The sequence below is a fragment of the Anopheles gambiae genome, chromosome 2 (genome assembly GCF_943734735.2).
Source record: "Anopheles gambiae chromosome 2, idAnoGambNW_F1_1, whole genome shotgun sequence".
In the NCBI taxonomy this organism is placed as follows: Eukaryota; Metazoa; Arthropoda; class Insecta; order Diptera; family Culicidae; genus Anopheles; species Anopheles gambiae.
This window is the reverse complement of record NC_064601.1, coordinates 28220096-28244359: the sequence shown is the minus strand read 5'-3', so window position 1 is coordinate 28244359 and position 24264 is coordinate 28220096. Positions and strand designations below refer to the sequence as shown.

General features: G+C 44.2%; 2 protein-coding genes across 19 annotated transcripts in view; both read right to left on the bottom strand.

The window, feature by feature from the left end:
* LOC1273108 (sodium/calcium exchanger 3) overlaps positions 1–1540 on the bottom strand; it is a 117724-nt gene extending 116184 nt beyond the window's left edge. Inside the window, exon 1 of one of the 4 annotated variants that reach the window (XM_312055.6) lies at positions 1448–1540. The gene's annotated coding sequence lies outside the window, so the exon portion shown is untranslated. Of the gene's footprint in view, positions 1–592 lie in introns of all 4 variants that reach the window. The other 3 variants (XM_061645309.1, XM_061645308.1, XM_061645307.1) reach the window with 3 other exon arrangements.
* Positions 1541–10653: 9113 nt separating this feature from the next.
* The window catches only part of LOC1273109 (sodium/potassium-transporting ATPase subunit alpha), a 65277-nt gene continuing 51666 nt past the window's right edge, over positions 10654–24264 (bottom strand). For 9 of the 15 annotated variants that reach the window (XM_061645842.1, XM_061645848.1, XM_003436220.2 and 6 more), the window contains 6 exons: positions 22559–24154; positions 22247–22462; positions 20688–20782; positions 12236–12410; positions 11907–12139; positions 10654–11815 (listed from right to left, as the gene is read on the bottom strand). In XM_061645842.1, coding sequence (XP_061501826.1) covers positions 11695–11815; positions 11907–12139; positions 12236–12410; positions 20688–20782; positions 22247–22462; positions 22559–24154 — 2436 coding nt within the window. In that variant the 3' untranslated portion in view covers positions 10654–11694. Of the gene's footprint in view, positions 11816–11906; positions 12140–12235; positions 12411–16252; positions 16348–18961; positions 19057–20687; positions 20783–21644; positions 21740–22246; positions 22463–22558; positions 24155–24264 lie in introns of all 15 variants that reach the window. The other 6 variants (XM_061645843.1, XM_061645849.1, XM_061645852.1 and 3 more) reach the window with 3 other exon arrangements.

Genomic DNA, 24264 nt, shown 5'->3' with positions numbered 1-24264 from the left:
CCTCATGTTCCAAAGAAACCCGTCCATCACGTTTCTTGCACTTGCTCGACAGAACACACACACACACACCGACACACGCACACAGAAAGCCTAGCAAATACCCTTCGATATTGGACGCGTTTCCCGCGCTTCCTCTAATTACATTAACGAGATTAGCGAACTTCGGGCTTTGTCGCACTGTTTCTTCACTTTCTTTCGACTTCCTCTGGGTGTATGTGAGTGTGGTGGGTGGAGTGCGAGGAGGATTTGTGTCATAAAAGTGCTGGTGGGGGGGGCTAGTATCGATACTCCTTTTCCACACACACACACACACACACACACACATCCACACACACACGGCACAGGTGAAATCGATGGATTGCAGTTTACATCACAGCAGATCGCCAAACAAGATCGCATCACTCTCGGCCTGCCTACTACCACGGGTTTCCATGGCGACGTATCTCGTTTGGCGTGTCGTACGGAAAGGCGCATTTAACACTTCCCCCCGTCCCTCTTTGCCGCATACCGCACACCGCTACAGTTCACCGGCTGGAAAGGGGTTGCACTAGCGAGGCTGTAAAAATCGAACCAAGAAGGCACACAAACTCACCCGATAGGGGGGAGAGCTAGATAAGCGAACTTTTGGAAAAAGGAAACGTTCTCTTCACTCTTCCGTTCAGTGCGCGTTCTTATCGTAAATGTAAACGGCCAGCGTTAGTTGCAACACGAAACTGCAGCAGAACGGATGGAACCACACACACGCAAACGATTCACACAGCACGCGTTTGTCTTATTCGATAGTGAAAGTGAACTGTGATTGTGTACGCCCGAAGCATGTTTGATCTCCCCCACACACACACACACACACACAATCAAAAACAAAACAAAGCCCGTATCAATGGCCCGTCTCAATCGCGTATCGGGTCTTCCCTTTCGCTTGACAGTTTACTATCTGATTGACAGCGCGGGCCTACTTAGACTCGTTAGCAGTGCTCTATGCATGTAAGCGTGTGCACGGGCGTGTGTGTGTGTTTTATTACAGCGTGTCCACCGGTGGTAACGCACGGTCGATACAGATGATCGATAGGCGTTAGACGGAGCGATTGGGAGCGTTCGAGAATTTTGTGGCTTGGTCGGGGCAGCGCGGTTTTTGTGTGCCACTCGAAACACGTTCCGGTTGTTCGGTGAAGAGCGGCGCTCTAACACCCACCCAGCCTCTGGACGCACCTCTTTGCACGTGGCTTGCGGCCCCGGATGTCGGGCTGGAATGGCCACTTGCGGTCCAGGCACACCAGCTTCCCAGCGGTACGAACACGCAGCGAGAACAACACACTCCTGGCCACTGGGTGGGGCTGCCACGAAGGAAAGAGCGGAAGGACACAGACTGACTGGCCGCCGTCGTCGTCGTCGACACGACACGCACAGAATAGATCGGGGGGGAAAAAACAACGGAAAGAAACCGCACCGCGGGTAACGACGCCAACACGCACTGTCGCACACACACGGTCGCTTCGAGCACTAGCACCAAACTGTCGGCTGCCGCGAGCGCGCTGACGGCGCGGGCCCCCATCATCATACGGCACCCGAGGGGGGGATGTGTGGTGGGAAGAATGGCGGCCCCTCCGTTGGCCATTGTTATTGCTACCTGTCCCGGCCCGGCCCCGGTCGCATCGCTTCACCCGACGCTCGGCAAGTCCCGAGTCGGAAGCCGAAGTTCGCCAAACCCGAACCCAGCAGCAGCCGCGTTGGGAGTACCGAAGCGGGCCCGATTCTCCGTCGGTCGTCTTCCGTGGCGGCATGGCATCATCGGCACCCATGTGTTTCCCATACGCATGTGTATCCATACACTGTGAGGGGGGGAGGGGGGAGGGGTAGCTGCTGGCCCCACCGTCCCCTATCGTTCATCCGCTCGCGCGAAACACTAACACAAGCACCGTATAAGCATGAGAGATAGCATTTGTGTGGGAGAGCGAGAGAGGGAGAGAGAGAGAGAGCTCCAAGGGCTCTTCGATGCGTGAAGTCATCGTCGTCGGCTTTGTGTTGTAAGAAAAGGGGTGAGTTTTGGGGGCATTCGCGAGAGGTTACTTCTGTTGGGGAACCACGACATGGCTCTCTCTCTCTCTCTCTCTCTCTCTCTCACACACACACACACACACGCACACATACATTGTTTTATCTCAATCTTTGCTTGGATTGCTTTTGCCATGTTTTCTTTCGCTTTTTGTCTGTCTTCTTCGCCATCGCAAGGCGGTTCCTTTTTCGGGGGTTCGATCGTGGATCACAATTTTGGCGCACGGTGGCGAAATGTTGGCAAGTTGGCTCTTCCCAGTGATTCACGGTATCGAGCATCCTCGTCCCGCGCCCGTCTCAAGCGTCCTTTTGGTCGTCCCTCCCCGCTCTTCCATAGGCTCAAAAACAATAAACAACCACCGTTCGGGGGTGATATTGCACGGCATGCGGTTTCGCACAGGCCCTTTTACGCATATTTTCCTTTCTGGCACGTCTGGGCGGCCCGTCTCTTCCCTTAGCTCGGTTCGGATCGGGTCGTGACTTTTCCGTTGCTGGCGCTGAGTGTGGCGAAGGTATTAGCCGAAAACATTTGTTTGAACTATTTTGTGGAATAAATGTTTGCTTTGTCTATTTCCGTACTAGCTGTAATAGTTCTTGTTGGTTATATATGTTCTATTTTTTCTTTTTATCTGTTATTTACTTTATTTCTTAAGTCGGCACATATACACACAGAAATTACTGTGTTTCATTTCGGGGCGTTGCTAGTTATGTGTGAACGAAACACTCGCAGCCAGCAACTAAAACCAATTTCGCATAAATTTGGCTTCGTGCGGTTGTAGTCAAGCCGTAATCTCCCACACTCTTCGCCTAGACGCAGCACGTGCCCAAGTGGCCAAAAATCGAAACCGTCGAGTCTCGCGCCAAACGGCGACACACCTGTATGAATTCCTTCCCCCCCTTTGCGCGCTTTCTCCATTCATTGTTTGTGTGTGTGTGTGTGTGCGTGCATTTGTGTGAGTACGTACTGTGGCTGTGTGGCTCGGTGTGGCACCGCTTGCCAAAATTCCTTTGCATTGAACCGTTGAAATGAAACCGAAAGCCTTCGCCTATCGCCGTCGGGAAACGGCCGCTGCTTGCGCACGCTTTTCCACGCGACTCTCTAGCGACCCGAGCACGATTTCCACGCGAAAGGCAACATTCTTCTCTCCATCCTCTCTTTCACGAAGGCGATCCCACAGGAGCACGCGATGCTACGGTTGCTACCGTACCGTTTGTGTGTCTGTGTAAGCTGTAGGGATTGGGCGATTGTCACCGTTTTCCATTCACCGTTTCGAATGTCCTGTCGGAGCAATCCTATACATACAGACACACACACACCACCGATAAATTTATGCTATTGTGTGCGCCTGTGTACGTGTGTGACACCGTCAGGCTCTCCGTATAGGAGAAAGTGATCCCGCTGCTGCTGGGAAAATATGCGTAAAATTCGGCTCATCCGTTGGCGACATTGGAGCGTTCCTAGCGTTTTCACTTTCGCAGGATATTTCAGTGTGTGCCGTCACCAATACTAACGGTGGCAAGCGACCTAGACAAAGGGGGAACGAGTCGCAGCATCAAACCGTATGAGTCAGCCCTTCGCCAGTCTTCTATCGCTCTCTCTCTCTTTCTTTCTTTCTCTCTCTCTTTCTTTCTTTCTTTTACTACTATTCTATTATTATTCGGTAGGGTGCCACAACACGACCCTTCACAAAACCCGAGTGAAGATGTCCTTGGTCAATGCTTGGTAAAAGGATAAGGCAGACTTTTCATTTTTGGCAATGAATACACATTTTTTGCGTTGTAATATTTCTTAACAACAAAAGACAAGTGGACGAAGGGTCGTCGCTATTGTGCAGCGCTCGTCTGCAGACGGAAGTAGCGCAAAGGGGTTGTTGAGCTCGTACGTTTCGCTTTCAAAGCGATGGGCGCACCAATCGATTAACGATGTGTGCATTTTAATATTTCTGAGAATATACCAGAATAAACAGTTTTTAATTTATTGAAGAGTATTGTTTTCAAACGATCCTGAATAAATATAAACGATACTGTTATTGTAATAATTATAAATCATTGTTGAAATTGTTGAAATAATGGTCTGCAGCAGCTAAGCAGCGTTTGGTTTCTTCGTTGCCCCAAGCGCCTGTTAGTATGCAATGCTGAAGACGCACACGCAAACCAAGCGTTACAGCAAAAAGCGTTACAAACCCTTGGAGGCGCAGTGGCGTAGATGTGGATTGATCGAAAGTGTTTGTGATTTTGTTAGAAAAAAATCAGTATTTTTACACAGTTTGATGTAATTTGCAATCAAAATTTGCTTTTTGTATGCAAATGCATTCGAATGAATGTTATAAAACGAGCAGCTATAAAGTCTAAATTCCTTCTTCGGAAATTCCAACACCCATATTATCGCTGCTACTGACCAATAGATGGCGCTAGTAAGCGTTACTCCTGGTCAGTTAGCGTACAGAGTGCGGTGATACGCTGGTTCGTTTTTTAACTTCTGTGCTTTTAATTTCCATTTTGTATCATTCTCGTGATCCATTTAAATTAAAAATATATTTTCTTTCTTTTGAAGTAATACCTACAAATCGCTTGATGTGAAAAGTTCCAACAATCACCGCAGTACAAACAATTTCTCAAACATCGTACCGATAACTTGTCAAAGGTCGTTTTGAACTTTCTTTCTCGCTCGTTCAATACACCCAAAAAAATCGTCGGCTATGTAGTTTTGTAATTTTTTTTTCAATACTATTTCTCTGTTTTATTTGACAAATCTTTCAGGTTCTTAATTTTCGTTTATTCATTCAGAAACTATAGTCCATTCGGTATATGATGGTTCTTTGTCGCAGTTGGTATCGGTCTCCTCGTACATGGTGCTACGTACTGCTACATTTCACTGCCGTCACCCGGTACACTGTCTCGCTTTCTTTCCTTCATGCTCTCTTGCTTTCACACTCCTCCTCCGTATTCGCTCTTTGATCCTTCCTCTCACCATGCCACAAAACACACGCCCAGAGTCCGTCTGGCCAGTTCCACCATGATGCACGAGGATCGGATCGGATCACTTCCTCCGGGATCGCTGCTGTCACACGGCCCCAACGCAACCAACACCATTCCCATTCGTTTCGCAGTAACCTTCATTCGGCGGCTGCGGCTTTACCGTTCAACTGGATTTTCTTACAATTTAGCTTGTTTTAGTAATTTAAACTCTGCATTCTACATAATCAGCATACATGATCGGCTTCGGCTCTGTTTTTTTTGTTTTCCTTTCATCGTTTCTTATTTCTTAAACTTGTTCACAATCTGCGCTTCTCTTTCTAGTTCTTTTACCTTTTCTTCTTCTTCTTCTTCTTCTTATCTCCGCTATCTCTTTCTCTATCTTTTCCTTTTTTCTTGCTCTCTTTCATCATCACTTTACTTAACTTTCATGTCGTTTATGTGGTTCATTGGTTACGTGTTACTCTTCCATTTTAGTTTTATATTAAACGTTGTTTTTTCTCTTTTAACATGTGTGAGTTTGTATGTTTGCTTTCTTTGTTTGTGTTATTTACTTTCGTACAAGAGCTTGCTGCAAATTTTAGCTAATAATAGTTTGTTTTGTCTTATGCTTTACTTAACATTTCTTCGTTTTCCATTTTCTGTTCCGTGTTTACTTCCCTTTAATCAGCTGGTTTCTGGATTTTTTCCCCTCACGTTCCTGTGTTTGGCGTGTATTTGTGTGTGTGTCTCTCTGTGCGTGTCGATGTATTGTATGTGGTTTTGTGATAGAGAGAAAGTATGGTTTACGGCAGCAGTGGCGAATGGCAGCGAATGGCGGCGGCTATAGGACTGGCAATCTTCTATCTCCTTCTCTCTCTCTCTATCTCTTTCTTCTCCTTAAGTCTACAGCTGTGTCTGTGTGAAAACCAACGGGTAACAAAACCTCGGCCTGCGTTGGGCACGTGCGACCCACTACTGGTCTTAAGGTAGTGTGCTGTTTATGAAAGTGTGTAAGTGAATGTGTGTTCTTATTAATTGCATCTGTTTGTAATGTTGCGATTGATGTTTGCAAACAAATCAGCACAAAGAGATGTTTGGAAAGTTTATATCTAACAAAATATAGACTCATCATCATCATCATCATCAAAATGGTTGCATCGTATGTGTTTACTTTTATTAATAATTGCTCACGACATAGTCGCATCCATGTTTTATTTTTTTCAAACTACCCGGTTCCTATTCAGGACACTTGATTAAGAGCTTAAGCAGGAGCGATTTCGCAGTGTACTAGAGTGTTTTCTGTGTTTTGTTTGTTTATTCATCTTTTAAATTACTTAATTACCTTTTTTTTTATTTATTTTTACGAGCGCTCGGTTGATTTGGTACCATTTTTATTTTATTTTTCCTTTACCATACTATTTAATCGCTCGCGTGTTTACGTGTTTACTGTCCCACCGGAGCGAGTGACAAACGCACACACATACACAGTGCAATAATGTAAGGGTTGTTTGTTTGTTTTTTTTTGTTACTTTTATTTGTATTCTCTTTTATGAATATATCCATTCGCCGTGTTGTTTGTGGTAGTATCGCGTTATTAATCTTTATAATATATTTATTTATTTTTCATTTACAACAATCGGGCAGTTTTATGTGACGCGTTGCTTGTAGGGATGTGTGTGTGTTTATGTCGGTGTATGAGCTTTAATGTGTGTTGGCGTGAGTGTATGGATTTATGATTTAAATCTTGTTCTTTCTCTTCAATTAGACTTATTTTCTTTGACGTTTCAATCCGTCATTTCTATCATAGTCCTCCTCTATTGCGATAATATTTGCGATACACTCACACTCACACTACACAATCTCTCAAACATGTTTGCTGACGTTCACGTCTTATTTGATTTCTTCGCTTTGTTTCTTAACTGTCTCAGTTTCTGCGCTCGTTTTAACGTTCGTTTGATCGTTTGATAATCAATTTCATAACACTCATAACAAGACTTAGGCTGATTGATTTACTTATTCTTTGTTTTGTGTCTCTTTTTTGCAGCAACACTTCAACGTTCCCTACATAGTTATACTTACTCTCTCGCTTTACAAGCGACCAAAAGAAAGGGGAGAAAGAAAATGTAATGAAAAAATGAGACTCTTAGGGAGACATTTAGTAACACGATACAAACATGATACATCTTCGTTTGGGTTTTCTTTTTCCTGGTGTACGGATGACATTGCATATTTTGTTTACCAGTTCGTTGTAAAAAATTAACAAACAATTTCCAATTTTTTATAGAAATTTTTAAAACATTTGGTAAATTAACAACTGGAGTGCTAAAATCAAAGGCAATTAAACGAGAAATGGTGAATAATCACTGTTCACAACAAAAGGAAAATATATTTCCGAATGCGTTACACAAAGAAAAACACATTACATTACATGAGTAGAAAATAAAACGTATAAAAACGATTGTGACCATGGTGTATGAAGCAAACAATGAACTAAACCAGATCCGCATTTTTTGTTTGTTTATTTAATTCTCTACTTTTAACGTTATCTTCTCTCGGAGCCATCTCACTTCTACGCTCGCTCTCTCGCTTCCTCGCTCTCTCTCTGCACTGCCTTTGCATGTGTGTGAGTTTACTTCCTTTTGTGTGTGTGTGTGTGTGTGTGTTTTTCGCCTTACTAACATAACAAAGTTTCTGTTTTTTTTGTTTCTTTTATTTGTATCTATTTGTAGCATTATTTCTGTTTTTGTTGTTTGTCTGTTTGTCTGTTTTTGCGCCGCTATCTGTCTAGCATAAATCGTTTTGTTGCATTTGCTTTGCTCCTGCCCATTCCTACATCTTCGTGATCATCATTATTCATAGACTATTTCGCTTCTACCGGTGTGTTTGTGTGGGTGTGTATGTTGTGATTTTTTTCCTCTTTTCTGTTTGCTCCGTAAAGATTTCAATGTCTGCATCCATTCTTGCCCATATAACACTTTATGCTGCTACCTAGTCGGCGCCTGTCTTACTATATTCCTTACTTCTCCTTACTTATTTGTTCCGCGGGTGGGTAATTCTGTCGGCTTCTCGAGCATTAGTTGTTTGCATCCTTCCAACACATATCTACCATCGAGTATGTTCCCGAGCGTATGTGAGGGTGTGAGTGTGTGTGTGTGTGCGCGCGTTTTAAGTGAAGAGGACTTCCTTGCATCGACCACAACGACGACGACGACGACGACGACGACAACGGCAGCGAATACCAAACCAAGATGATGACTTATCAGTTGTGTGTGTTCGTGTTCCATCCACAATTTCGCAATCTTTTCTCATCTACGCGCACACACACACACGCACACACATACATACATACATACAACATTAGCAGACAGTTATTTTTGTTTGTTTTTTGTGTTGTTTTTCTTTATTCTAGTACTATGGGTTTTTATTTCATTTTTAAATTATGTTCCGAGCGTATTATTTACTTTATTACCTTTTTTTGTTTTCTTCATCTTCTTATGCTTCAACTTCTCTTCAGTAACTAACAACGAATTGATTTCAATCATTTTGCATCGTGTGGTTCTTCTTATGTTTTTGTTTTGTTTGTTTGTGTGTGTGTAATTTTCGCACGCACGCACCTAACTCGTGTGAAGTGTGACTCGGTGTGTAACACGCGCTGGGGGTGTGTTGTGGCTGGTACTATTATTCTTCGCGTTCTTCCTTTAAATGAGTGGCATGCGTATATTGTTGCTATGTTGCTTGCGCGCGCTGTTCTCTAGTTATTTTAATCATAAATAGAAAAAGAATTTATCGGCCGACTATTTTGCCGGGCGGCTGTTTTCCCCGCGTGTGGTTTGGAAAAGCGTTGGAAACACAACACAACCGTCCCCTTCTTACCGTGGATTGTGCGTCCCAACTGTCCCCCATTGCCACTACTCCCTATCTGCCCCCCGCCCCCTAAGTTTGATGTTGCGATAATGATTACTGGCTGGAGAAGGGTAGGGGGGGGTGGGGGGCTGAATATGTAAAATGGCGTACTGGTTGTATTGCTTGTAACGAAGCGATACGTTTATGCATTGCTGAGAATTTACCGCCTCGCGTCGAGGGGGTTCAAACCGAGAGCAGGGGGCATCGCCGTCCCTTCTCTCTAGCATAAGCAGCTGCTTCCCACACTACTACACAACAGCAAAACATTGGCCACGTGCTGAAACACCGCCTACCATTCGAGGAAGGTGTTGGAGAAAACGGATGGCTTTTCATGGCATGCTGATAGGGAAACGTACAAGAGAAACGCATTGCTACCAGCGTAATCACACGCAAACAAACACACTCACACACACACGCTACTAAATCATGACACCGCAAGTGTTGTGAATCGACAATCGACCATTCATAGAATAACATTAAAAACAATTGTAAAAAAAAAAACAAACCACCAACCACACCTCCGGCTCCCCGTATATTGCACCCGCACTGCAACAGACACTCATAACGCACCACACACACACACACACACTGCTGGTTTACTCGTATTATACTCTAAACGGCTTGCTCTTAGCTTTACAACGCCTACAACGGAACGGTCAGCGGAAAAGCGTTTGAGAATTAATAGTTCATAATGAAACGGTATAGAACAAAAACAACCAAACAAAACAATCTCCTGGCAGTAGTGGTACCAGCGGTAGGAAAAGTGCAACAGTTCAACTGTGTTCTTCCATCTTCCTGCCCCTCCTCTCTCCACCACCTATACAACCAGGCCCACCAGTGTGTATGTATGGGTGCGTTTGTGGCCTTTTAAATAGAGTTGTTAAATCGCATTTTGCATAACGACACATACACACATACCACACACACAACGGCAATCAGGTGGTTTAATTTTGTTATCTCCTCTACTCTGCCCCCTCCGTCCTCAACACGATGTATATATGTGTGTGTGTGCAGCATGGAGAGGGTGTTTCGATTTAGATTAATGTTATTAATAATTTTCGCTGCTCGTTCTCTCTGTGTCTCTTTTTTCTTATTTTTTTAAAGAAGCATGCGAATTGGTATGCCGCACAGAACTGTGAGTTTTCGTTTGTTTGTTTATGCTTAACGCCGATGGGGTTTGTGTTGTTGTGGTTTGAATATTATCCTTACTACAAGTATCCTAAAACACGCATACACACACACATACGCAAACAGACAGTACATTCGGGCGTGTTTGCTTCTATGGTGCCACTGTCTTGCTCTATTCCGCCGCTTCGGCGATCAAGGAGCCTGTGGTTTCGTGATTTTGCAACGAAGTGCGTGCACACACTCACACACAAACACACACACACACACACACATACAGACACTTTTACATGCAATGTTTCAAACATTCAGAATTGAATTCGAGCCAGGAAAAACTTGCGCCAACGATGGAGTTTTTTGTTTTGTTTGCAGTAGCCGGTACGAAAATCGGCACGAAAAAATGTAACATTCTGCATTGCGAATGGCAGTAGTGTGGCAGAGTGTGTAACAACGAACGACAAACGACAAAGCAAAAAAGACAACAACCAGCAGCAAAAACCAAACCTGCGACGCCGAACGTCGGTCGCGAAACAACAACAGATCTTCCGTTCTCAACTATGTGTGTCACACCTTTGTTTTTGTTGCTCTCTCTTCCACATTTGTCAAAGCGTCGAATCGTGTGCGTGGTGGTGTGTTTCCGTCCCGCAAACACAGTGTTTATTAAGCGCCAGTGGCCAAAGCAAGGATGCCTCCGTTGTTTGTTTGTTTTTTTAATGTTTTTTGATGTTTTACACTCGGGCGCGCGCTCTCGGGCCGGTACACATATACGGGGGACGACGACGACGACGACGACGACCCTACATTGCGCACTTTGTGCCTGTCTGTCTGACTGTCTGTCTGGCTGGCCACTTTGCACCACCCACCACCACCACCACCACCCACTCCGATTCCATCCGCTCACAGTGGGCACCAGAGCGTTCCGCACTGCTTGCCGCACGCGCCACCGCTCTCCTGTGCAGGTGGGATTTGGAGCGGGCGCGGTTCCGGCGGAACCGGGAATCCCGCTTTACTGGTCTGCTTCGTGTCTCGTGTTACACTATGGGGCGGGTGGGGGGAAAGTGGGGGCTAGCTAGCGTTCTCCTACCACTTTTTCTTTTCCTTTTGCTATTCCCTACCGCGTGCTCGTCCGGTGCTAAAACTTCACCTTAACCGTCGTACTACTTATATTCGTTTCGTATTAATGCTTATGCTTTAATCTGGGTTTTTTTGTTTTGCTTTGCGCTTCTAGCTTGGTTTTTTGCTCGCAAACTCGGCCCCCACGGTCGGGGTTTTTTTTCTTCTTTATATTGGATTTATTATAATGTGTGTGTGTGTGTGGGGATGGTGTTGTTGTAGTTGTTGCATCGTTACTAAATCGCTCATGCTCTCTCTCTATGTAGTGGCGGCGTTCGCACAATCTTTCTCCCTTCATCCGACCAGGCTCCAGGTGGTTCGTGGAGTGTTATTGTGTGTGTGTGTGGTTTGTGTTTCTGGGATTGCACATAATGCGTATGTGTGTGTATGGTTGTTTATGTATAGAGTATGCATGTGTTTCCGTGTGCGTGTATTGTGTACGTGTCTGTGTGTTTGTTTGTGTGTGTGTGTGTGCAGGGGGCGGGGGAGTTGGTTTTTGTTGGTTTTGTTTTAATTAATCTTTTTAAATATAAATTTGTTGACCTAATAGTACGTTTCTTGCTCTAGCCAGCCGCCTGGATTGCGTCTCAAGTAGAAGCGACGAATTTCGTCATACACGAAGATGGACAAGCTGAACGGTAAAGCTGGTAGCCACCAAACGAATCTGCAGAGAAGGGGGGAGCGGGGGAGAGAAAAGAAAAGGACACAATTAGCACAAACCGAATAGCTGAACCAGGTGTATGGAGTGTACTTACTTCAGTGGGTACATGCGCAGACCCTTGTCCATGCCCGGCGTGTAGGACAGGATGGCAGCCAGTACCGTTTCGAACACGAGACCGAAGTTGAGGGCCCAGTTTCTCATGCCCTGGTGGAAAATCGAGTTACGGCGAGTCTTACAGATGATCAAATCGGCCCACTGTACGACGACGATCGACACGAAGAACGCGGTGTGGCAGGTGAACTCGAGGGTCTTGCGATCGCGGTAGGTCTGCGCGCGAGGGGGGATGAGATAAGGAACGGATTAGATTAGAGCGTTGCGCTAAGACACTAAGCAATCACGGTTTGCCCATATTGTTCTGCTTACCCATTCCTGACCGTACGAGTCGGTGAGATCGTTGATGGCTTTCGAGTCCCAGCTCTTGCGGAGACCGAACAGCTTCAGCGGCAGGAATCCGTTCTCAGCCATGATGACGAAGTACACGAAGAAACCGGCCGCAGCCTGAATCATACCGATCTGACCGTAAGCCATCGAGATAAGTCTGCAGATGCGAGGAGGCAGAGGCGGCAGCGTTGGTGGGAGGAAGATAGATATTGTGCACACGACAAGGGTGGGAAGAAGTACAGGAAGGGAGGAGAAATGGGAGGAAAAAAAAATCATTATTAACGATATGATCTTTACTCTTGCACGATCAATTAGTGTTTATGTATACGGATGAGTTATACGGTTATACGGTTACTACTAATGTTAGTGATCAAATGTAACGACAAGTTTACACCCCCGAATACTCAACGTGTAGGCGCGCTCTTCAAGTGCATTGAAGATGGAATGTTAGTTGTTTTTTTATTTCTTTTTCAGCTTTTTTGCGCCCTATCAGTGAGTATTCGAGAGTGTTAAAAGCAAGACCGATCGTCCCATAAAGCCCCCGCAATTAGTGTAAGCATCATACAAGAGAGTACTGCGTTAGAGGTACTGAGAAAGCGGTACTTAAAGTTAGCTTAAAAACAATACTACTAATAATACCTTAACCACTACAACCTAACCACTACCAACCACAGCAGCGCGTGCAAGGGCATCAATAGTAAAAGCGGATTAATGTACATTACCAATATATCTACAAGCGTAAGCCACCACTCCGGACGCTTGCGTAAGGTGTTTTGCAGGCGTGGCCTTTACAGTACATTGGTATAGTAATAAGATTAAATAACGAACATGCAGAAGGTTTTTTTTTACAATAGGGATAGTATTGGAAAGCAATCAAAATGATGGTAATAAAATAGGCCAAGGAAGATATTAAAAGAGATATGAGAAACTGCTCGAGAAGAAGGAAAAGAGATAAGTGGGTATAGAGAGAGAGATAGAAAAAAAATGCAATAGAAAGCAAATAGATAGTCTCCGCAGTATTTATTTTGAAAGCATTCAGAGAGAGAGAGAGATAGAGAAAAGGTATATGAAAAAACGGTAGAAGAGTTGTTGGAAAGGTGGAAAGAGTAAGAGAAAAGTAAAACGGAAACACACACACACACACAAATACACTTTTCTCATACCACATACTCACTGTTTTTGATCTGGAGACATTTAGTGTTTTCAATATATTCTGAGCATACAAGGAGAGGGGTTCAGGGTTCAAGTGGCATGGGGTTCGGTATGAATGAGAGGCGGATGGGTGGGTGGGTGGGTTGGTGGCCGAGTGGCAATATTTCCGGTTGACGAAGACAGCCATCCGATGAAGGATGGAGAGGGGCGAAATGGTGGGTGGGAAGGTTTATTCTTTGTTGGATGGTGTATAAGACACGCTGGGAAAAATGTGTGGACATGTTTTTGCTCCAAAGACACATTGTTGTCTGGCACTGTTATGACATCAACAAAACTGTTGCTGGAATGTCAGCGCAAAATAATACACTGGGATAAACAGATCGAAGGCGAAGGACGGACCATTCGGAGAAAAAACCGGAACCAAAGAAAAAATAATAACATTGCACAAAATAAAAAGATTTTCTAGAGAACAAGTGCGCTAACGGAACTATAGGTACAGCTATAGAGTGTTTTCAAACTCACGCTACAACTAGTACGGCAAATGGAGTGGAAGCAGATTTTTGTTAATCTCCAATAGACATAATTTCGAGATCATTCTTCATCCAATATTGTCCTTTTAAAAAAAACTCATAACAAACACATGAAGGATTGGGTGCATTCGAACTTTTGCGTTCTGCACATTCGCTGGAGGAGAGCAAAGGAGGAGTGTTCGTGGAGCATACAATCTAATATATCACAACTAATGCTATATTATTTCAACACTGGCAGCTGCATTATCTAACAATACATAAACTCACATACAGACAAACACATACACAACGAGAGAAAGGGACATACACAAAACAAATAGATTACAATAATCGGGTGGACGAGCGCAATCATTGGGCAGACTGCAACGTTCTCGAAGGAAAAACACACACACAACGCAATATTACATCTAAAGCGAAGGAACCAAACATCGCACGGGATATGTGTCTATATATATGGATTTAACATGTTGCAGGAGGAAGGTATGTTTAGTTTATCGGGTTATTATCTCAAGCCACTTCTCCCTTCAAAGGGAGCGTCGGGGTTGAGTGTGGAAGTAAAATCAAATTCATACCAATTCCACGGTGCAGCATTCGGCCAAATAGTTGCACACCGTGACAATTCATTTGTGATAAGTTTTTTTTTTTTTGGGGTTTGATTTGATTTTCAATTCCGTCCGACCTAACACGTGCGATCAGCTAGAGATCTATTACGTGGCTAATCTTTAGTGTGACTAGAGGTGTGAAACTAGGGGGCAGGGGATGGGGAGCAGGGGGATGGTGAACCAAATCGCCCCCGGTTGCGAACAATGCTGCTATAAAGAAAACCATTCCAAAATTGTTGTTCTAACAAAACAAACGTGTTGTCGCAAACTCTACTCTTACTCAGCTCAGCTAAAACACAACATCTAGAGTGTATATAGGTTCATGTGAAACAACGTACGTGAGAGCACTAAATCAAAAATCAAAAAATCACTTTCAGAAACACGAAAACAAAGGGTTTGACTTGGAACAGAAGAGAAAAGTGTTACAGAAGAAACAAAACGGAGAGTTGAGAGAAATGAAATTTTGAACACTATTTCCAAAAAGACTAGCAAAAGGACACACACATACACACCAACACAGAGATACTCCGGACAGTGCCGGCACTGTGTTGCAGTAGAATAGTGTCCAATAGAATAGGAAAGGAGAAAGATATGCTAAAAAAGACTCGTTACTAATTGAAATCACACTATGGTGATGCATTCTAGGACGGCAAGCTCAACGCTAGTGATGGATAGAGAGAGGAAGAGAGTAGAAAGTGAGTGTGAGAGAAAACAGAGAGATAGGAAGAGTAAAAGAGAGAAGAAAATCGGAAACAAAACTGGTTGTCACCTTGCACACAAACGCACAGTTTCGGCAACACTTGGGAAAATCTTAGCGAAGAACGGATCCTTTTTTCGTGTGGGAATAGAGATATTGGTTTTATCGACCAAAGTGCCTCCTAAGTATGTGTCCGTAGTTAATCTTCTTCTTTTATTGTTAACGACATCAACATGTGACCTTCGAACAGGTTCAAGTGAGAAGGGCACACACAAACATGAACACATACGGAGCACAAAACGGATGTAAAGGAACATGGGAAATGCTTTTGCAAGAGCATTCTGAGCGATGTACTAAAATGTACTAAAAATACACACACACACATGGGAGATCTTGTTACTTGGTACAACACTTTTCACAGGGAAGAGTTAGCGAGAGTGTCCTGGGGATTTTTGTTTTGGATTTATCACAAACAAAGTTAAACAATACAAATATTTATTGCTTGCTTGGTACAAACAAACATGAAAACACAAACATCGATGTAAACGATTGTGAAAATGTTGTTCGATAACAAATAAGAAACGTACAACAAGAAAACAAAACAAACAACAAAAAACAGAAACATACAAAAGGACAACAAAAAACAGGAACATAGTGTTTCAGTGAAAGCAGCAGTTGAAGCTACCTCACCATCGCAACACCATACACGCGCGCAGCCCATCGACTGAGCCGCGCACGCACACGTGGTACGAGCAGAACAGAACCACAAGAAATGAAACAAAAAACAGAAAAACACAAAAGAGCCGCAGCAAACATGTAACAGAAAATAAACAGAACGTTGTTTTGCTTGAAAACGTGTACATTATCATATTAATATATATAAATATATAGATGAGTGTTGATGTTGTTGTGATTGTTTTGGTGTCAATCAAAAAGGTACAAAAAAACACACGAGATGATGAGTTTCGATTTGGTGGAACGTTTATACAAGAACAAACGAAGGTAAACGTATCCTGACCTGCGGTTGACCAAGTTGTCACGGTAAGGATCTCTCGGTCGGCGCTTCATAATGTCACTCTCCGGTGCTTCGTAGGCGAGCGAAATGGCCGGTACCTATTGGAACGGACGCGCACACGCACGACGGGTGGTGGGTGGGCGCAGTAGTGGGAGTTGCGTACCGCATGCACACACACACACGCACACACACACGCACACACAAATGGGCGGGAGGAGGGAAATGAAGTGAAGTTGAAAATTGCACATGTAGTAATTAGTATGGGATTCAGCTAGAACGTTACAAATTCTTAAGGTTAAGAGAGAAATAGACGACTGCAGCTCTCGTTGATGGCGGCGTGCACATTTTGCACAAATGAGCGTTTTAGTTTAGGCGATTTATGCGCGCACTGATTGCAGTGAATGCCAGTTAATTATCGCGATGGCGATGGTCGGAAGGTTTCAGAGGCTGCTAGCGATGGTAACTCATGATGTAACGTAACAAATCACACACCACACTCGCATTCATTAGCTGTTGCTTTGGCAAACTAGTACAGCGGCAACGTCGCCCTACTGGTGGTCAGTTTTTATTTGCAGTTGTGTTAGCTAGCTCGTGTTGTTGGGTACTGTACTACTACTATCTGTAGAGCAGTCGTGCGCTAATAGATCGTTTGAGAGCCAGATAGAATAAGAGAACGAAACTATTTTGCTACACAGTAATAAAGTCCACTATTGGCACTAGCGACCAGTAGTGTTGTATGAAAGACGAGAAGAGAAGGTGAACGCATACAGAGGATCACTTCAGGCTTGCACTGTTGGTGATATTTATACTCTTAGTATCGATAAAGTTTCGAAAATACTAGCAAAAGTGGAGTAAATATTGCAATCAATAGCGATCAAGAGAACGATCGGAGCAAAACAGAGTGACGTAGAGAAAGATATTTAGAGGTATAGAGAGGCTGTGAGGTGTAAAGGAGCTCATTCAAATCTATTCTAGCACTCCGGATGCAACTAGAAAACACAAAAAACTAGACAAACATATTGAACAGAAGAATTACAAATAAAACCGAAACCAAGTGTGTGGACTAATGGTTCACGTTCCAGCTATTTATGCGGGCAAGTGGAATTTCACGTGTACCAAGACACACCCCGGACAGTGTTAAGAAGATCGAAACGGGCGGTGGAAATGTTCAAAGAACCGAGAACACAACAGATTCAGATTGGAAGAACGATCAGGCAAACGTCCTCACACACAATCGTCGAACGCTGAGTGGTTGGGAGCAAACTGTGTTGTGTACTTGAGTAAGCAGGATGATTGTTGTTTCTTGGGAGCGGAAAAGCGAAATATGTATGGAGCAGGTTTGTGAGTATATGACAGGACAGGGGGAGAGCTTTGGGACGAAACACATGAACGATCGATGAAGATGGCAAATGAAGGAGGTGGACTGCTGAACTCTCCACTGACAAAGAGAACGTTATGTCATGTGAGAGAAAGAGTGTAGAAACCAAGTAATCATTTAAACGGTGAACGGCTTTTTTATTTGTTTCAACGAACCCTGAGCAGGCATTTGGCATTGACATGAGATGTGGGGAGAATGATGTACTGGGAAAGGGATCCAAACTTACCTTCATGGTGGATTTATGGGTTGGTTCTAATCTAATTGAATCGCACCATTCAGCGATATTTTTTTTTTTTTTTACAAACTTTACTTTGTTTTCAATTGAAAAATATTACAAAGCGAATCAGAATAAGAAAGTAGTGTCCAAGGAGTGAACTTATCGAGAAAAGAGTGAGTTGCGGTAATGTAAGGAAAAAGTTGAGTAATAGAAAGAGAAATAGAGAAGAAAACAGAGCACTAGCAAAAGGTTCAAGAATAAAAAAGAGTATTGCACCGAAAAACAATCAACGATAGACGTAACATCGAACACACACACACACACACAAAGACGTCCATTTTCATTGATTGTTCTTTAGCGGTACACAGAGGCAGGATGGTTAGAGCTTGGAGCGAGGAAAAACTAAAAGTACGTTCAAATAGTAGTATCAAAAATCAAAACCGGGCTAGCCAATGTCTATGTTTCAAACGATATCAAAATCAAACGCCCAACACCGGAATAGAAAATACGATCGACAAATTCGGATACGAGAAAGGATAGTAGTAGTAGTAGTAGTAGCAAGAAGGATTATTACAAAACAACACGCGCACACACGAAAACAGACAGACACGCACACATAATATTAGACAGAGATAGAAAGATGGGATACAGAGAGATAGAAAGAGAGAGAGCGATTCAAATCTAGATAGGTAGGTTGGCTATTGCCTTAAGTAAGTCAACCGGTAACGGTAGACATCAAAGATTATAGGACACTCAGTATACAAACAACACAAAAACACAAGAGATCACGATGGTATTTTGTAACAGACACACCAAAGGATATGTTTACGAGAACACAAAAAGAAGTTGTAGTGATAGTAGTACTAGAAGAAGAAGTGATAGATACGACTGGCAAGCGTGCGCGTCATGAAACCACGGCTGCATCTACCCCCATCCTTCGGCTTTGTCAGCGTCAGAATCAGGTCCAGAGTTGCGGTCCGAGCAACGCCAGCACGCTTGGCAGTGTAAATATACGCATATTTTGTGATTTGGGAGGAGAGGTTTTGTATGTTTGCTTTTTGCTTTTTTTTTGTTGTTTGGCGTGATTTACCAAGGGAAGAAGGGCACAATGGATTACCTTTCGTTGACCAATTTATCAGTGAACGGGTTACGGGGCTGGCGTTTCATGATATCGGATTCGGCTTCCTCGTAGGCAAGTGAAATAGCGGGTACCTGTGTACATCACATACACGAACACGCACACACGCACACAAAGTATAGTACAAGGACATCGTAGTGTGTGGTTAAGGGGTGGTGGATTAGTGCATGTGAGCGATGTGTTCGTTTGACATTGGATGGTGGTGTGTATATTATGATCGCATATTCCAAGCCGAATGATGATGAGCAGGTCATCGGGCACAAAATGTTGATTGGTTTTTGGAGCATGGGGCAGTGTGTTTTTTAGCACGATCGTACACATACACACACATACACGCACAGGTACCGGGCACAGGGGAAAGGGTGCAGCGAATGTTAGCGCAGGAACGTACGGATGCCGATGATGCACAGAAATTGGGATTTTGAAGGTACGTATCATCATTGAATTGTTAAGTTTTAGAGGTGAATGGTAGCGCGAAACGCAAAGTGTGTATGTGTAACGTTGAAGGATCGAAGTACGATTTTGCACGATTTTAATACATTTGCATGGTTAGTTAGTGATCGATAAGAAAAGAAGAAGAAAAAGATTGTTTGATTACTAAGCAGGTTTTAGAAGGGAAACGCGGTAACATGTTTAAAAAAATTGTCGACAGAGAAGAATTACGACCACAACAGGACAGCGACGATGACGGCGACGAAAAGGGAAAGAAGCTGTTGCTATCATTGAAGCATAAATATTTGTTTTTCTTTTTTCTTTTGGCAGGGGGGTTAAAGAATGCAAAACAAGACACGTTCACAAAAGCGTCACGTTTGAGGATAAATCAAAGTATAAAAACCAAGACTGGACACAGTACAACAGTGGGTTCATCGCTTGGACACCTTTTTTTCTGAGAAGAGAGGGTACCAATGTTCACCGCTTTCGAGAAGCTAACGCGAAAGGTCAGACGAAGCTGAGGTCCAAATGATAGAGGACCAAATTCATGGTACAATGGTGTGTGCACATGATTGTGAGAAGGTTGTCTTGCAAGAAAGATGGATGGTATAAGAATGGCTCTTGGGCTTAACAATGAGTTCAAGCGAATGCGCGAATGATCAATAGCTGATTGGTTTGAATGAATAGGTTTGGCAGGACAGAGTTCGAAGGACGTTTGCAGGATAAAGAATAGAGTGCTTGTCTGTCATGATGTTGTTTGTGTGTTATAGAGTAGTGAGTGATTTTTGGGGGAGGGTTTGCACTGTAAATCGAACGCACCACGATTGGATGGCGTTTCGAGAGTTGGACTAACACCGTTGTATGGTACATCTTCTTAGCTTAGGCATACGGTTTAGGGCCATATCTTATCAATACTATCTAAACCATCTTACGGACTAGACGTTAATAAGATGCGTCTTAACTAATGGCAGCATTCACAGCCCACCAGCTTCCTTACCAGCTGGGGGAAAAACATTAGTTTCCCAAGGGATTATAAATATTATGCCAGTCTTAAATTAGTTTCCCGTTTTTTTTTTGTTTCCCGAGGTGGTGCAAAGCTTCGTTAGTAGAAGATTTAAAGTGCATTCTCAGTTGCGTTGATGGGTGCGCTGCGGGTTCAATGTTATTTGGCGGCAGCTCATTCGGGGATAAGATCGTTACAGTTTAGTATGGGAAGATTATAAATTAAACCCAAGTTAAAGAAAAATTGTAATCATAAAAAACAAATAAGAACCTCTCATTGACAAGTTTATCGTTGAAGGGATCACGGGGTGGTCGTTTCATGATATCGGACTCTGCATGTTCGTAGGCTAGCGAAATGGCAGGTACCTAGAATAGGGTGGGCGCGTATTTTATCACAATGGTACGACGAATGGACAAAAAAACAGTTTAAGATATTAAACAAAATAGCCGGTACAAGCTATGGTTGCGTTACATCCTTACATCGTATTCATTCTACAATATAGCAACGATCTATTACGTAAAACAAAATCAAAGAGACAGTGTCTTCTAGCGATTAAAATTGTCTTCCCGTTCGAAAAACTCCTCTAAACGTCGACGCGTTGTTTGCTAATTGTAAAAATGCAAGTTTTCTACAAATGCTCCTCGTACAACGTACCTGCGGTTTGTTACATCGAACAACAGTCAACTAGCCTACACAACGGATGCTAGTTCCCCCGCTATGTATATGTTTCGAAAGCATTTCAAGAGCTTTGCTAGCATCTGGCTTGCATCATTGTTTACTACTTGGTGTTAGATAAGTTGTAGAATGCATGACAATTTTTCAATAGTAAAGATAGATAATAGTAGATATTGAAATGAAAAAGAGCAATAAAATAAGTGTACTTATAGCAGCAGAGCTTGATATTGAATAGAAATATATTTAAAGAAATTGTTTGAAAAAGTAGAAATAGTAGAGAGTGAGAAGAAGGAAAGTAAGAAAAAGTGAGATAAAAAATATACCCCTTATCGATAGAGATTAAGGGTGTAAGTAAAAATAGTAGATATAATGTAGAGCAGAACAAAATGCACCACTAGCTCTGTGACGCCAGGTAGCTCATTAAACTAATTGATTAGCTACGTAAGAAAAAAAATTGTAAATACTTCGAAACAATACAGAAACAAAAAAGCAGAATAAAGAGATTTGAAAAAAAGAAATGAATCAAATTATTACGCAACCAACGTTGGTTACCTCTCGTTCACCAGCTTGTCTTGATAAGGATTACGAGGTCGTCGTTTCATAATATCGGACTCGGACTCTTCGTAAGCCAGCGATATGGCCGGTATCTATAGCAAAACAGTAAGCGCACGTCGGTTTCGAGTTGGGGGGGAAGACACGTTGATTAAATTATTCAGTTGGTATAACGATTGCAGATTTTTCCCCCACGAAGGCACAATGGAGGGGAGAAATGAAAATGTACAGAAAAGAATGAAACGTTAAACATGTCTCTTGATGTCGAGGCCAGGTTATACAAACAGCAACGCTATCGAGAGCCAAAGAAAGCGCTAAACAAACCCGTCCTGTGTTGGAAGATAGGCTTTTGGTGAAGAAATGCTGAAGTACAATGTCAATGCTATTAGCCGTAACTGCCAACGTCGTGCATTGTTGCAGCCTAACACTGGTCGACGACGCTATGCCAACATCATCACCTTTCATTGGAAGTGTTTAATACAATTTGCAACACTTCATTGTTACACAACCACGCAGTCGCTATGTTGTAACGTTTAGTTCAAGTTTGAGGGAATAAAGTGATCCAACAGTCACGGGGGGACCTTGGAATCGAGCAAACTTACCATGTCCGTGCCCAAATCGATACACAGAATAGTGACAGTGCCGAGCGGTAGCGGAATGTCGCACAAGATGAATGCCAGGAAGGGCGAGATTTCCGGAATGTTAGATGTCAGCGTGTAGGCGATCGATTTCTTCAAGTTATCGAAAATCAGACGACCTTCCTCGACACCAGTAACAATCGAAGCGAAGTTATCATCGAGCAGAATCATGTCAGCAGCCTAAAATGGGAAATGGGAACGTACGTAGATATGAGCAAATTCCACGCTAACCCGAAGCATCGGCAAAGCCGATGCACAGTAGAGAGGTGACAGTACCTGCTTCGACACATCCGAACCGGCAATACCCATAGCAACACCAATGTCAGCCTTCTTCAAGGCGGGCGAATCGTTCACACCGTCACCAGTTACAGCCACAATGGCACCCATGCGCTGGCAACCTTCCACGATGATCAGCTTCTGCTGCGGGGAGGTACGAGCAAACACAATTTCCGTATGGTAGCGCAGAATCTCATCCAGCTGGTCCGACGACAGATCGCGCAGCTCCGAACCGTGCACGACGGCGGCCTTCGCCTCACGCGGGTTCACTTCCGACACCGGGATGTTCAGACGCTGGGCAATGTCCTCCACGGTTTCGTTGCCCTCCGAGATGATACCGACCGACTTGGCGATAGCCTTGGCCGTGATCGGGTGATCACCAGTAACCATGATAACCTTGATACCGGCCGAACGGCACTTGGCCACGGCATCCGGGACAGCGGCACGAGGCGGATCAATCATGGACATGAGACCGACGAAGCGCAGATTATCGACCTGGAAGTTCACGTCGTCCGAGTTGAACTTGAAGCCGACCGGGTACTTGTCCGAAGGCAGCATGAAGTCGCAGAATCCGAGCACACGCTCGCCGAGACCGCCCAGCTCCAGGTAGGCATTGTTGAACGCTTCCTTCATCTCTTCGTCCATCAGCTTCTCCTTGCCGTTGATGAAGATGGTCGAGCAGCGCTCCAAGATACGCTCCGGGGCACCCTTCATGACCAGCAGGTAGCGCGGATCGCTGGGATCCTCCGTCTCGTGGATCGACACCTGGTACTTGTTGGTGGAGTTGAACGGAATTTCGCACACCTTCTTGTTGCGCTTGCGGATGCTCAACACGTCGCCGAGGGCCAGTTCCATACACTTGAGCAGAGCAGCTTCCGAGGCATCGCCGCTAACTTCCTTCTTCAGAATTGGAACACCATCCTGGCCGCCCTTGAATTCGGCACGGTTGCAGAGCGAAGCGATGCGCGACAGAGCCTTGAAACCGGGGCTGGTGCGGTCGTACTGCACGCCGCTCTGATCCTCAGTGGTATCGGCTTCGATGATCTGGTTGTCGAACCACATATGCGCGACAGTCATGCGGTTCTGCGTCAGCGTACCGGTCTTATCCGAGCAGATGGTGGAGGTCGAGCCGAGCGTCTCGACGGCTTCCAGATTCTTGACCAGACAGTTCTTCGAGGCCATACGTTTGGCAGTGAGCGTCAGACACACGGTGACGGTGGCCAGCAGACCCTCCGGCACGTTGGCGACAATGATACCGATCAGGAAGATGACAGCATCCAGCCAGTGATATCCGAGGATGAACGCGATGACGAAGAAGGTCACACCGAGGAACACAGCGACACCCGTGATCAGATGAATGAAATGGTGAATTTCCTTAGCGATTGGAGTCTCTCCAGTGTCCAGACCCGAGGCCAAACCAGCAATACGTCCCATGACGGTGAAATCACCGCAGCTGATGACAACACCCTTAGCAGTTCCTTCCACGGCGTTGGTCGAGAAGAAGGCCAAATTCTTGGTTTCCAGCGGGTTTTCATGGGTGAAATCGGGTCCACGGGACTGCGGCTCGGATTCACCAGTCAGGGAAGAGTTGTCCACCTGAGCGATGCATGGAATTGGAAATAAAAGGGCACATTAGTATTGCTCTTACACTGCTGCGGGAGGTAATGTAATATGGGTCAGCACAAGGTCACCAATCCAGAACCAGA